General features: G+C 41.6%; 1 protein-coding gene across 1 annotated transcript; it reads right to left on the reverse strand.

Annotated features, from left to right (window-relative positions):
• Positions 1 to 1,595: 1,595 nt before the first annotated feature.
• On the reverse strand, positions 1,596 to 13,251 carry LOC121604996 (cytochrome P450 2J2-like). The gene is made up of 9 exons (XM_041934694.1): positions 13,051 to 13,251; positions 10,443 to 10,605; positions 10,134 to 10,283; positions 8,880 to 9,040; positions 7,049 to 7,225; positions 6,814 to 6,949; positions 3,488 to 3,675; positions 3,093 to 3,234; positions 1,596 to 1,771 (listed from the first exon to the last, which is right to left on the reverse strand). The coding sequence occupies exons 1-9, from the start codon at positions 13,249 to 13,251 to the stop codon at positions 1,596 to 1,598; spliced, it is 1,494 nt and encodes a 497-aa protein (XP_041790628.1).
• Between the last annotated feature and the right edge of the window lie 2,041 nt (positions 13,252 to 15,292).

Genomic DNA, 15,292 nt, shown 5'->3' on the forward strand with positions numbered 1-15,292 from the left:
AAGAACTGAACTGAGTTATATTTGTCTCCTCATTGGATGCTTTGCAAAGTCTCAAAACAAAGAAACAGGAAGTGCAGAACGTGTCAGAGACAGAAGACCGATGTGTGTGTTTACCAGGGAACAGAAGACCAGGCAGGTTCAGTAACGAGAGAGGAGTCCAATGGTAAAAGCTGGAGAGTCTTGCATAGACACAAAGAACAGTATAGCACTGAATGAGTGTGGGGGAGCAGCTGAAATACTGGGGGGATTGGGAATAAGGATCAGAGTGGACAGGTGGGCATGGCTGGCAAATGGAGTGAAACTGGAAAAGTACTGGGTGGGCAGCTGAACAAATTAATGGAATGGCAGCAGGTAAGAGACTGAGGACACTGTGACAACGATATCAAAATTGTTTGTTTAAGATATCAAAAAAAAAATGGGAGGCTGTGTGTTCTACCGTTTCATCCACCTTGAACAGGAAGTGGAAAAGGTTTTCCTCAGTGTAGTTGACAGGAAGTGAGAACATACCTGTGATAGGCACTATTTTATGGAGTTTTAAACACTCTTTTTTGGCAGTTTGACATTGTGGCTGCTGGCTGTGAGCAGGCTTAATACATGACGGCCTGTTTACTGGGTACAGAGCCTGCATTTGAACACATTCTGCTGAAAGAAATTTTTAAAATACGACTGACAAGAAGAAATTGAGGAGAAAACACAATTTCTTTGCATGTATTTTTTAAAGTAGTTAAGCATTTTTATTATCATTCATTTATATGAAGCAGAAAATACATCTCAGTATCATTCATTACATGCAGACCCAAGCTGAACAGACAAATCCAATGTGCAATGGAAAGGAAAGATTAGGTGCCAGTGATTTCTTTTTAAAATATTCTGTATATCTGTGTCAAATTCAATGCAGACAAGCACTTTATTTAATCACTTGTGTTTCTCAAGTTACCTTAAATGCAGTCCCTGCTTACCCTAAACTTTGTATTCCCAACCCAGAGGATTGCATGTGACACAGCAAAGAGAAGAAAATGTCTATTACAAGCAAGACACTTGAAGAGCTGTCTGCATGCCTAGTTCTTACAAATGAATAGGCCTCCACAATGAAAAAGACATGAGGTTTGGGGTCCCTTTCTTGTAATCGAGGAGAGTTGTGAATTTGAGGAGGCTTTGGAAGTGTGAAAGGTGATATTTTCCCCATGAACCAGACAGCCCTAGCTTGTCCAATATGTCTTTTATGTGATGTTTTAATGTTTTCCATTTGTTTTCATTTGTGGTTTTACATCAGTGAGATTATTTCTTGTTAAAATGTATCTTTGTGAATAACTCAAAAACTCAGTCATATCGAAAAAATCTGGATTGGTTTTAGGATTTTTATTGCACATTTGAATTCTGTAGAATTAAATATTATTATAACATTATTAATTAATAGAATTAGTAATGTAAAAAGGCATACTGATTGAGAAGAAGAAACATACTTCCAAAATATGTTTAAATCATAGGAAAAGATCAATATAGCAAATAGTGTATACTTGAATATCAATGCAGTGGAACTCAGTGATTCACTGTGTTGTCAAGCAGAGATGGCTTAGTTTGAGACAGTCGGGGTTTTATCGTGGTACGGCACAGAGGCAACGAGGTTTGGGCCTGCAAGTGCCTCCAAACACGAACTCCAGAGAGGGCTGCTCTCCAGGGGCTGCAGAGAAAGAAAACCTCTGAAGGAGGGAGGTGAAGAAGAGGAATAACTCCATCCTGGCCAGCTGCTCCCCGGGACACACGCGCTTCCCTGGCAATACACAATAAAACAGATGAGTTGCAGTCTGGCAATTGCTGAAGGGATTTATTTTGATCATATAATGTTGCTATAGCTCAAAGTCTGAAACAAACCAAAGAAGAAAGTAAGACTGACCCCCTCTCAACGATACACACAAGGTATGTATTGTTTTTCATTTTCTTCTATGAAGCCCTTGGTTTAAATAAGATACAGGGCTGTGAAAAAATAATTGGCCCCTTCCTGGTTTCTTCTACCTTTGTATATTTGCAACACTTAATTGTTTTAATTCCTTAAACTCAATTGAATACGAGACAAAGAAAACCTGACGAAACACGAAATACAGTTTTTACAGCTGTGCAGTAACTGGATATCAGTCCTTCACATCGAATTTAGGTCCACTCTTCTTTAATTCAGCCACATTGGAGGGTTTGCGGGCATGAACAGCCCGGGTCCTGCCACAGCATCCCAACTGGATTCAGGACTTGGCCAATCCAAACTCTTAATTTTGTTTCTTTTGAGCCATTCAGAAATAGGGATCCCTTCCCCTCGTCTGCTCTCTTTTATTCTCCCAAATCATCTGATTGGATTGCAAATGATGTTGGGTGCTTTTCTGCTCTTTTCAACTTGAGGTGCTCAGAGCACTCCTGCAAAAATGTGAGGCGCTCCAGGCATCTAAATTGCCATGGGCCCGGGTCATGTAGGCAACACGCATAAGGCTTACTGTCTATAGAAAACAAGTAGAACAAGATGCCTGTCACTGCAAAGATTGCCCTCTGATTGGGCCATAACCCCACTGTGCTTGAGCTTCAGATCAAGGCCAGACATGATCCCTCAGAATTTTCTGATGGAGAGCAGAATTCACGATTCCATCAATAGCGGCATACCTACACCATCACGCTACCACCATCACATTTAACTGCTATGAAGTTCTTATTGTGGAATGCTGTGTTAGCTTTAAGCCAGATGTAACAGTAAAAACGCCCACTTTTGACTCATTGTCCACAGAACCTGACCCCAAAAACCTTTCAGGCCATTTGGAAAATATAAGACGAGCCTTGATGTTCTTCTTGGTTTGCACCATTTCTGCCCAGTCTCTTTATCATGGTGAAGTAACTGAGACAAGCAAGGCCTGCCGTTGCTTAGGTGTTTGTCTGGGCTTTTTCACACAGGGTCAATTGGTGTTGGGTAACTTTTTCAGCTGAAGATCTGAAATAACTGAGTTATGACAAATGTTTGTGACTGAGCGTGACAACTGTACAAAAACAGAAGAAATCGGGAAGGGAGCAAATACTTTTTACAGTACTGTATAACTGGGCTTTAACTACTGACTAACCTGCTGAAAAAGGAATGAAGGCCTCTCTCTTCCTAAATTTCCCGTTCTGGTCCAGAAAATGATGAGGGTTGAAGGAGTGTGGAGTTTCCCACATTGACTCATCATGAAGAACCGAGTCCAGTGTGGGCATGATCATGGTGCCCTGGGGAAATTCGGTTAATGAAAGTAGTAAATCAAAGTTGTTTAGTTTTTTATATTTCTTCAAGTGACTTTGTTTTAATTAACATAAACAAATTACAAGGTTGAACTTAGGTTAATTCTCAACATTGGAAACAGCAGCTGAGGAAATAAACATAATAATTAAAAAACTATGTTGCCAGAAAATCCAACACAGAAAACAAGCAAAAAGAAAATGCTCACATAAAGAAATTCTTCCTCACATGAGCATCATGCACCTTTGGGATTGTGAAGTTGTTGATCACAGTGTCCTTGATTGCCATGCGGGCCATATTAAGGGGAAGAATGTTGCCCATTCTCTGGATTTCATGGATGACAGCATTACAATAGGGCATGTTTTCTCTGTCAGCCAGAGAGGGCTGCCTGGACGAACCAATGACAGCATCTATCTCAGCCTGGACTCTCTCTGCACACAGTGAAAACATGAAATGATGTGAGTCCATATGCTGCACAGACGACTGAGGTGACAATGATGTGCAACCCAACTCACACACTTACTCTCCCAATACAGGCCCAACTTGTGAGAGGCTCTGATATAGTGTTAATTTCCTTAACATAAACAATGACAAAAATATATTCATCAATTACCATATTTTCATGACTAATTATAGAAAAATAAAAACTTTACCAAAATCTCTCTTTATTTTCAATGACAAAAAAGAGGGGACAAAATATTATAGACTGTTTCTCCATCCATCCATTCATCTTCTTCCACTTATCCGGGGCCGGGTTGCGGGGGCAGCAGTCTAAGCAAGGATGCCCAGACTTCCCTCTCCCCAGACACTTCCTCCAGCTCTTCCAGGGGGACCCCGAGGCGTTCCCAGGCCAGCCGAGTAACATAGTCCCTCCAGCGTGTCCTGGGTCTTCCCTGGGGCCTCTTCCCGGTGGGGCATGCCCGGAACACCCTCCCAAGAGGGCGTCCAGAGGGTGCAAGCCACCTTTTTCCGGTCGAGAACCATGGCCTCGGACTTGGAGGTGCTGATTCTCATCCCAGCCGCTTCGCACTCAGCTGCAAACCACCCCAACACATGCTGGAGCTCCTGATTCAAAGGAGCCAAAAGGACAAGATCATCCGCAAAAAGCAGAGATGAGATCCTGTGGTCCCCAAACCAGACTCCCTCTGGCCCTTGGCTGCGCCTAGTCCATAAAAATAATGAACAGAACCGTGACAGAGGGCGGCCCTCCAACATGCACTGGGAATAGGTCTGACTTACTGCTGGCAATGCGAACCAAGCTCCTGGCCCGTAGTAGAGGGCCCCGGACTCCATACTCCCGAAGCACCTGCCACAGAATGCAACGAGGGACATGTTCGAATGCCTTCTCCAAGTCAACAAAACACATGTGGACTGGTTGGGCAAACTCCCACGAACCCTCGAGCATCCTGTGGAGGGTGTAGAGCTCATCCAGTGTTGCACGACCATTAAGAAAACCGCATTGTTCCGCCTGAATCCAAGGTTTGACTATCGGCCAAATTCTCCTCTCCAGTACCCTGGAATAGACTTTACCAGGGAGGCTGAGGAGTGTGATAAATAGAGGGACGACCACCACCCCGGTCTGTCAGTCCAGGGGCACTGTCCCCAACTGCCATGCGATGTTGCAGAGGCGTGTCAGCCAAGACAGCCCTACAACATCCCTTGACTTGAGGTACTCAGGGTGGATCTCATCCACACCCGGTTCCTTGGCACCAAGGAGCTTCCGAACTACCTCTGTGACTTCAGCCTGAGTGATGGATGAGCCAACCTCTGGGTCGGCAACTCCTGCTTCCTCTACGGAAGGCGTGACAATGGGATTGAGGAGATCCTCAAAGTATTCTTTCCACCGGCCGACGATATCCCCAGTCGAAGTCAACAGCTCCCCACCTCCACTGTAAACAGTATTGGCAGGGTATTGCTTCCCCCTTCTGAGGCACTGGATGGTTTGCCAGAATCTCTTTGAGGCCGCTGGTAATCCTCCTTCATGGCCTCCCCGAACTTTCCCATACCTCAGTTTTTCCTCCACAACTGCCTGGGCCGCAGCACACTTGGCGTGCCGGTACCCATCAGCTGCCTCAGGAGTCCCATGAACAAACCAAGCTTCTGGTGTTCACCATCGGGTTCGGGGATTGCTGCTACGACAGGCACCAGACACCTTACGACCACAGCTCCGAACAGCTGCATCAACAATGGAGGTGGAGAACATGACAGAGGGTTCCGACAGACATTCCCAACAGACCCTCACTATACGTTTAGGCCTGCCAAGTCTGTCCAGCTTTCTCCTCCGCCAGCCGATCCAACTCACCACCAGATGGTGATCAGTTGACAGCACAGCCCCTCTCTTCACCCGAGTGTCCAAGACATACGGCCGAAAGTCAGATGACACGACCACAAAGTCGATCATTGACCTCCGGCCTAGGGTGTTCTGGTGCCATGTGCACTGATGGACACCCTCATGCTTGAACATGTTCCTTATAGACAAACTGTGACTAGCAAAGAAGTGCAATAACAGAACACAACTCGGGTTCAGATCGGGAAGGCCGTTCCTCCCAATCACACCCCTCCAGGTAACACTGTCGCTGCCCACGGGCGTTGACGTCCCCCAGTAGAAAGATGGAGTCCCCAGTCGGAGCACTTTCCAGCTCAATTCTGCAAATAAGTTTTTATATTCGCTTGAGATGTTCTTTTTCAAAAAAGTGTTAATCGTTAAATTAAAGATGGAAACACCTTTGCTGAATAAGTTCTGACGTGGCAAACATAACTCACATGACTGATCAGCTGTTTCCGCCACAAAACAGAAAGTAGATGCTGATTCCACTGTCATTGTCTGCCCATAATGTGTATGGCTGGCGGTACCAACAACAGGTATGTGAAAACATGGCCAATGCTTGCTGACACAAAAGAACATATTTAACTGCCCAAACTAAACAAATTCCTGCAGACCTCTCTCCATTTTTCTCTCAACATTCTTCTTCTATGTGTCACAGTGCTCTCAGCCTCTTACATGGTGCCATTCCATTTATCTGTTTACCTGCTCAGCCAGTACTGTTCTCCTTTTTCCCGGTAAATACCTCTGTCTCAGAGAGTTCTGCCCTGCATACCTGGTTCCTTGTTTGACTGTGCTCAGACTTTATTATTAAAGATGAATTTCAAACTGTGTAACTGCTTATCTGTCAACCTGACACAGCAGATGGTTCCTGGGCCACCTCCAGTCCAGTCAGAGCCTTCAAGAAAGCCCCTACAAGAAGGACTCAGGGCTACAAACAAAATCATGCCACACAGCTGCCCAGCTCCTGACCTGTGCCTGTCCAGCCCCCAGCCTACCCACCTGAGGTTCCCAGCCTCACTCCTGTTAGTCCTTCATTCTTCAGCTCCTTGACCACTTTCCTCTAAGTGATGCCTTAAAAAAAGACTAAAACGTCAACAGTTTAACTAAAACTAGACTAAAATATATGGTTTCTTTGACTACAATAAAAACTAAAATGCCCAGACTTTTACTCAACTAAAACTGGAAGGTTGCAAAATGAACCGTCATGTGATGGGACAGATATTACTCATGCATGCAAACACACCTTGTATGTCAGGATAGTAGATCATGTATGTAAGCCCCCAGCGTAAAGTTGTGGTAGTAGTTTCAGTTCCAGCACCAAACAGGTCCATAGTGCAAAAAGACAAATTCTTGATGTCAAAACCAGACTTTTTGTTCTCCTATCAGTAACATGAAAGACAGTTTTTGGTATCAGTTGACAGAGTTAATTAGAAAATGAAAGGAGACCAATACAATGCAGACCTAGAAAAAATACCCACCTCTTCCATCTCTGTGAGGAAGCAGTCGATGTAGTCTCTTGGTGAGGAGGGGTCAAGGCTTTCTCTGTGTTCCTTCATCTTGATTTCTATGAAGTCGATCACCTTTTGTGTCAGAGGGAACATCCTTTGGTGAGGTCCAGGCAGCCACTTTACCAGCCAGGGGAATGTGTTGTAAAGCTACAGAGCATGATGACAAGAACAAGATCACCTGAGAATCAGGAAATAGGTCACAACTTGAATACAGACACTGGTAGAGGTCGTGGCAAATGCAGCAAAACCTGATTTGTTTTTGCTGGATTTGCCAAAAAACAGATGCTTCTCATCTGTTAAACCATCTCTTTTTGGTTTTTCTGTAAAATTAACACATTTCAATCAGTGACATTGTTACATAAAATGACATGTTTATCCATATTGTCCAATCCTGGACACAAAACATGCCACAGCAGGAGAAGCGGTGTGAGGTGCAAATAAATAAATTAATGATGGCTGAATTCTATTTAGCTGCTTCAGATTCAGGGTCCTTGTATTGTGCCCGCTGACTCACTGTCAAACTGTCTTGGGACAGTTAAACAGAGCAGAGCCATTATTAATGTTTTTTTCTGCAGTCACAGCTGTACTTTTCCTACTGTGCCTTCTCTGAAACAGGACTATGGTAAGTCGACATATCTGTCTGATTAAAAGTCTTTCTCAACATTATGTGCTGTAGTCAGAGAAACGTTCATTGGACTACATGTAACTGAAGTCCACTCATTTATTGTCGATGACCTGCTGAGCTTTGATGCAGACATCAAAATATTACCTGCAGTTAAAGCCTTTAGGCCCATGTTTTATGTTTTGTTAGATACACGCAGTGGCGGATAGTAATGAAATACATTATCATGTGGTGAATTTAAAAAGAAAAATAATACAACCCAAAAAGAAAAAATTAAATAAAAAGCAGCGTGTGATAATTTGCTCATCTTTTTTGACACATACGCAATTGAAAACGGTGCAAAGACAATGTATTTAATGTTTGACCTCATCAGCTTCATTGATTTTTGTAAATATCTGCTTATTCTGAATTTGATGCAGCAACACGTTTTAAATACATTGGGACAGGAACAAGAAAAGACTGGGAAAGTCGTTAAATGCTTTTTTGTCATGTGACAAAAGGGTGTGTCTAGTTGCTGTTTTCTGGTGTCTATAAGTAAAGACACACTTTCATGATAAACATATTAGATGGTTTAATTGAAATGTAAACTGTTAAACATAAAATAAAAATCAACTCAAAAAAATTGTTGAGGCACCAAACTATTCAACATTTCACATATTAGACCGTTCTTTCCTCTTCCATTAATCACCTGATCACCCCTCAGAATTATCTGGTGACCCTTTGGAGGGGCCCAACCCATAGATGGCAAACTACTGGACTGAACTACTAAATGTATATAAAGCAAAGTAATGAAACCAAGCTCCACCTAGACCTGATACAACATGAAAATGCTGCTTACACATTAATGCAGTCACAGTATAATAATGTAACATGTAAAAATATTTTTCTGCATTTATTCAAGTTTTTACTTTTACACTGTAAGTACATTTTGCTAACAATACTTTTGTACTTAACCAAAGTAGGAGTTTAAATGTAGGACTTTTACTTGTCAAAAGTATTTTTTCAACCACCGGTCACATTTTAATACCTTTTTTTTTTTAATTCAATGCCATGTTGATTATGTTATTCAGGAGCCCTTTAACAAAATAGTTATTAAAATTGACTATTGACTTATGGGGTCTGGCTAAATAAATGATTTTAAAAGATCCCTGCTGCATCTTGTTTACAGAGGTGGCTCACCTGCACCCACAAATGTCCCTGCAAGATCACCATTTCATTGAAGTTTTGAAGAACGCTCTGGAATGTCTTGTCAGTGTACTCAAAGCGTTCCCCAAAGACCAGGCAGCAGATGATATTGGACACAGCATTGTTTATCAGAGGCAGGCTTTGGAAAGGTTTGCCTAAAAATAAAAATAAAATATAGATAACACACAAAGTCAAAACAAAAAATGTGTGATGAGCCACAGGCAGAATAAAAGTTCTTTGACATTTTGATTATGTACAATTGGGTTAATGGATGATTAACAGGTTGATATAACAGATATATACAGAATGCTGGTCACTGCCTGGAGTAACTGCTAACTGTTTCTCACTACACTCTTGGTTATAGCTAAGTTTAGCTGTAATCATTAGCTGCCGTTAGCTAGTTAGCAGTTAGCTGTACATCTCCCTGTTAAAATTGAAAAAGGGACTATCATCTTGAGGTACCGAGTGGTATTATGAGACAAGGTGGGCAGGGCTACCTGGTTAGCATGCTCACTTCCGTACCTGTCTTTGCAACACAACACTTTGACATCTTTGACATAATGTCAGAATTGTTACTTCCTTTCATTCTGTTGATAATGTTAGTTAATTTTATGAACATTTCAAACTGAAATTCTCAATGTATCGATCTACAGGACTTCTTTAAGGTTGTGATGTCTCGACTCAAATCACTGCCACACCCCCAGCAAGGCAGCGGTTGAAAAAACACTTGCAGGACTGATGCAGAAACACAGTGGGCGGTGTCTGCTCAGGCCTGCAAGAGCTGACCAATCAGAGCAGACTGTTCTTTTCAGGAAGGGGGGCCTTGAAAAGACAGGCACTCAGTTTCAGACAGAGGGTAAATAGAGGCGCTGCATTGGACAGTATGAAAAAAATATTGTGATTTTTTTATCATTAAAGCATGTAAACATTTTCTAGTACAGGTGTCCGCAACCTTTCCCACTTAAAGAGCCCTATGTGGGGGCCACATAGTAATGGGGATAGACTGAAAATCTTCATTGCTGCGTGAGCGAGGGATGAGGCCACTAGCAATAGCGTCAGAGGGCTGCATCTATACTCAACTGTTACTTCATCAGTCAGTCAGTCAGTCAGTCAGTCACAGACAAACTGGCCGGCTTTACTGTAGATCAGCAAAAAGTAATGTATCAGAGTATAAAAGCATACTGGCCTGTAACTTGTTAAGCAGGATTAGCTGATTAGTTGCTGTGTAAAATAATATTTGTTCTGTACCTTGGTGAAGGGCAAAAGCCTCAGTGAGATATTGGCACTCCTGCTGGATGTATGGCTCCAGGCTCTTCTTTCCAAGACCAAAGTTTCTGAGTGTGTGAAGAGCAAATCTTCTCTGCTGCTTCCATGAATTGCCATTGGATAACGCCAGACCTTTTTGGAAACACAGAACAGTAAACTGGAAGTAACTGGGAAATAGGTATAACTGACAACTGGCTAAATACTAACATGCTTAATATGGTGTCAATCTGATGCTACTACCTAACTAAATACTCATTAGCAACTTTTTAAACAAAATGAAAGACAGTCTACCTTTATTCCCAAATATTTTATCAGTAATTGGTAGGACAGGGCGATCTGTGAAGTCCTCTCCTTTTTGGACCAAGGCCTCTCTCACAAACTTGTAGCTATTAATGATCACAATCCTTCCACCAAAGAGACGAAGGCTGAAAATGTTTCCATATTTCTCTGCAAACTAAACACCGACAGCAGAGAATTAGTATATATAGCAAAAAAGTTGAATTGATATTACTGATGCATAAATGTATTTGTTGCATTTTGCTACTGTAGATGTTAAAGGTTGTGCTTATTTTTACTACTTTATATACACTGCTGGGTGGTATAATCTACAGCAATGTATCATTCTATAAAATCTTAAATGGTTGTAGCAAATACCTCAAATTTATACTTGCTATGTTATATTTGTATTGGTTTTCGCAGGACATGAAGGGTATGACAATTTGAAACCTGAAAAGCAACTTGTTACATTTAAGATGTCAGACAAATGTAGTGGTGCAAAACTTAAAATATTTTGCTCTGCAATGTGGTAATGTAGAGGTAAAAAATTGCATAAAATGAAATTACTCTGAAGAGTACAAGTACATCGAATCTGGACTTAAGTACAATACTTGAGCAAATGTACTTTGTTGCATTCCACCACAGGATGCAGAGTGCACTCAGCAGCTCTTTGGATAATAAGAAATACAGTGTTTAATTTTATATATATTACTATCGGTATTAGTATTAATTCTGTGGCTGGAAACCAAGCTGCTACAACTTCACTGCATGTTGAAGCCAATGCAGGAGTGACTTAATATGCAGTTCCTATTAAGGCCACCAGAGGCTGGTTCCAGAAAACTCTCACTTCTGTAACCTCCAATTTATTTTCCTCTTTTCTTTCATGATTTATGATTCTAATAATCTGGTTTGCTTCTTCTGATGCAAGTCTGGTTGTGATTTTTTGCACCTTTAGGACGACATTTAAGCTAATAGATATGTTTGAGGGAAAATCTGTGGCTGGCTCAACATTGAGCTGTTTGCACAAGTGTGACATGATTCTGAAACATTTGATGCTGAAGCACCAGTAGATGGTGCCAGTTTTCTGACAACTTATTTAACTGAATAGAAGCCACTCCACCCTGGGGTGAAACCTGGGTACTTTGTGTGGTGGGAAAGAGGTTTTCCTCCTTCTCTTTCTCCCTTGTGTCATTTTGTGCACTGCATAAATTATTTATAATGAATCATTTAAAGTTAGCTGCCTCATTCACAAAATTCACTGTTACATTTTATAGTATTATAACAATTTTAGAAAATGTCACCTGTAATTTTGTACATTTCACCTGTAACAGGGCATTACCTAAATATTTTCTGAACATAAGAGTCAAGTTGAAATAATTGCTGTCTGATCACTCAAGCTTTCAGGGGACTTTACATAATGTCTAAAACAAACAGTTAGGGCTGCAACTAATGATATTTTCATTATCAATCTGCAGATTCTATGTAAGGGATAATGTAGAGTAAGCAGGTTTCTCTATTCGCCCCAAGGGCTTTATTTCTACTTAGAACATGGCACTCTTAAATACTCAATTCTGATTGTCAATTGCCAAAATTCAGCGGTGTTTATGTCTTGATAGACGACCGGCTGCTCACGTTTTCCTAACACTCATAGACTAAAGGGGTTTATTTCTCCATAGGAACCTGCTCACTATACATTATCCCACTTAGAACACGACTTACGACTAACACATTCAATTTAATCACTATTTAATCACTATTTTGTGTCACATACACAAAATAGTGATTAAAACCTCACCTACTCTCGTCCTCGCTTCGCTTCGCTCATGCTGTGTTTTTATTCTAATCTGTCCGCTTCAATCTGGATCAGTCTGTGTCCTCAAGTGGTTTGTGCCTTAATATTGCTCCTCCTAACGGCCCAGCATTGTTCTGTACTCTTCTTTTCTTGTTCTTGAGTTTGATACATTAACGGATTGCCTCTTTACTCTGTGCTGTTTGGCCATTGACCAATCGGAATTGAGTATGTAAGAGTGCCGTCTTCTAATCACAATTAATCACCTCATTGTTGATCCATAAAATGTCATAAAATTTTTGTTATTTATTAATTTGTGTAAGCTCTGACATGCTGAGTGAGGTGGGTTAACTTTCTGATGTCTGATTTTTATTTTTATTCTTTATATTGTAAATTTAAATTTATTGCAAATTAAGAATGTTTTGTGTTACAGGCTAAAGCCTAAATAAGGACAAGGTGTCAGTTTAATATTTGTTTAGCTCAGGCACTCAAGTTGGTTAAATAACACAAAGGATGTTTATATACTGCGTAGACCAAACAGTGCAGTTGAATTTGCTTGTTATCGATGTCCATTTCTCCCATCATTCTGCATTTTAGTGAATGATGCACTAGATTTTCTACTAAGTGTCTGAACTGTTACATAACAGCAATTAATTTCATTTGTTTATTTCAAAATGCAGAAAGTGTTATAGTCTGCAAAGTTATCCTCTATTAAGGAAAAGTAATAAGTATTTGGAATGGTGTGAAAATAAATCACTGACTACAGAAGCAGTCCTCTGGGTGTTTTGTTGTCACCGAACAGTCTGAATGTGTATTTACAGCCTCTGGACATACCTCCTTAAACTCCAGGTGTACTTTGGTGGGGTCAACGCGAGGAAAGTCACCAAGCAAAGGAAAAGACCAGGGTCCAGGAGGAAAGTTTGTCGGCACCCTGTACTTCCAAAAATCAGCCAACAACAGAAAAAGAAAGAGAAATATCAAAATACTCTTGCCATCCATCCACTCCAAGCCAAGTACATTGTTTAATGTCTCCATTTGTCAGCTCAATTTGTGCTCGCCTGTCTATTTCAGTGTTAGCTGTGTTATCAGGATGAAACAGATGCCAATCAGATTAGTAGATATTCCCTGATCAGTCCAGGTTTATAACAGTCCAGGTTTGATATTAAAATGAGACTTCCGGTTGGTGTGTGTAACCTTCAAAATAAAAGCACAAACTTTGTCTCTGTGTGTGTGCGTGTGTGTGAGTGTGTGTGAGTCGAATCAGTCAACAACAGTCAACAACAGAAAAAGAAGAGAAAAATATCAAAATACTCTTGCCATCCATCCACTTCAAGCCAAGAACATTGTATATTGTCTCCATTTATCATCTTAATTTACGCTTGCCTATCTATTTCAGTGTTAGCTGCGTTATCACGATTTAACAGATACCAATCAGATTAGTAGATATTCCTTGATCAGTCCAGGTTTGTAACAGTCCAGGTTTGATATTAAAATGAGACTCCTGGTTGGTGCGTGCAACCTTCAAATTAAAAGCACAAAACTGTGTGTGTGCGTGTTTGTGTGAGAGAGAGAAGGAGTGTGTATTACATACATTATGGGGACATAATTCTTTTCCCACTGTCACATTGTGGAGATTCACCTTCCTTAAGAGAAACAAAAAGCAAGCCCTCATAATATACATCATCAGGTTTAGGTTATGATTATGGTAAGTCTCCAAGAAATTAATGCAAGTGCATGTGTGTGTGTCCAAACAGCTCACACAAGAATCATAAGTCCAAGGATCAGGCAGAAAGTAGGGCAGGCATGCAGGTGACAGATGACAGGGTCCAGAAGCAGGATAGCCAAGGCACTAAATCCCCAAAAAACAAATTTGATTACCTGGCAAGGGGGTGAAAAAGCCTAGTTGCATACTGCAGAGCTGATAAGTGGGACAGAAAACAGGTCAGGGAGGGAGGTCAGGCGACTTTGACCGGAGGGACTGGAGTTATTGCTGGACAGGAGGGATTGGCTGGATGTGGGAGTGCAGTGACTGGCAGAGGAGAAAAAGTCAGAGGGCTTGTGGTGGACAGGAAGAGGCAGTGAATGGGTTTGAGTTTGATGTGACTGGAGGGAAACTGACCAAGAGGAGCCTGAAAAGTCATTCATGCATGTTAATTGGGTTTGGTAATTTGATTTACTGGAAATTTGTTAGGGAATAATGCTCCTCTTGAGTACAAGGTCAACTATGGTGGGCCCTTTGTCTTTCGCTATTTTAATGTGTTTAAGAGCGACCCTGTGTCAAAAACTATTGTCATCTGTTAATTTAGTTTATATTGTTTTTACATGATGCATATTCTTAATGAGGTTTTAGATAATGCAATTACCACAAACTTACACAAATTACTTAATTTCATCATGGGTGCAGTTGAAATGGGAACTAACGGGAAGGGGCAGAGAACACCTGGAGTGTGGTAGGTGGGTGGTAAGTACGGGCCCAACAGCAAATTTTTCCCCTGGTGCCCCCAAAATGGTTAATTCAGCCATGATAGCAGTTTTAGTCCCAGAGATTTGAATTTAGGCTTCAGGTTTACTGTGGGTACTGTGGGATAGGGTAAAGATAAGGTTTGGGGTAGATATAGGACTGGATTGGTGACGCTGTGGTTGAGGTGCTAGGAAAAGCATAATGTTTTAACAGGTTATTACACAAGTAGAGAAGTAAAATAGTAAGGTGGAGGTACATGGACTTTACCTTTATTACTGACCTTAATTACTGAATTGTTTTACCACTGCACCCTTTGAAGCTGCGTCAAAAGTAGGTTGCAGCTAAGTGCTTGTATTTTGGGACCATGAAACATTCATCCATCCATCCATCCATTCTCTTCTGCTTATCCGGGGCCAGGTCGCGGGGGCAGCAGTCTAAGCAGGGATGCCCAGACTTCCCTCTCCCCAGACACTTCCTCCAGCTCTTCCGGGGGGACCCCGAGGCGTTCCCAGGCCAGCCGAGCGACATAGTCCCTCCAGCGTGTCCTGGGTCTTCCCCGGGGCCTCTTCCCGGTGGGGCATGCCCGGAACACCCTCCCAGGAAGGCGTCCAGGAG

This window comes from Chelmon rostratus, chromosome 4 (assembly GCF_017976325.1).
Source record: "Chelmon rostratus isolate fCheRos1 chromosome 4, fCheRos1.pri, whole genome shotgun sequence".
Classification (NCBI taxonomy): domain Eukaryota; kingdom Metazoa; phylum Chordata; class Actinopteri; order Chaetodontiformes; family Chaetodontidae; genus Chelmon; species Chelmon rostratus.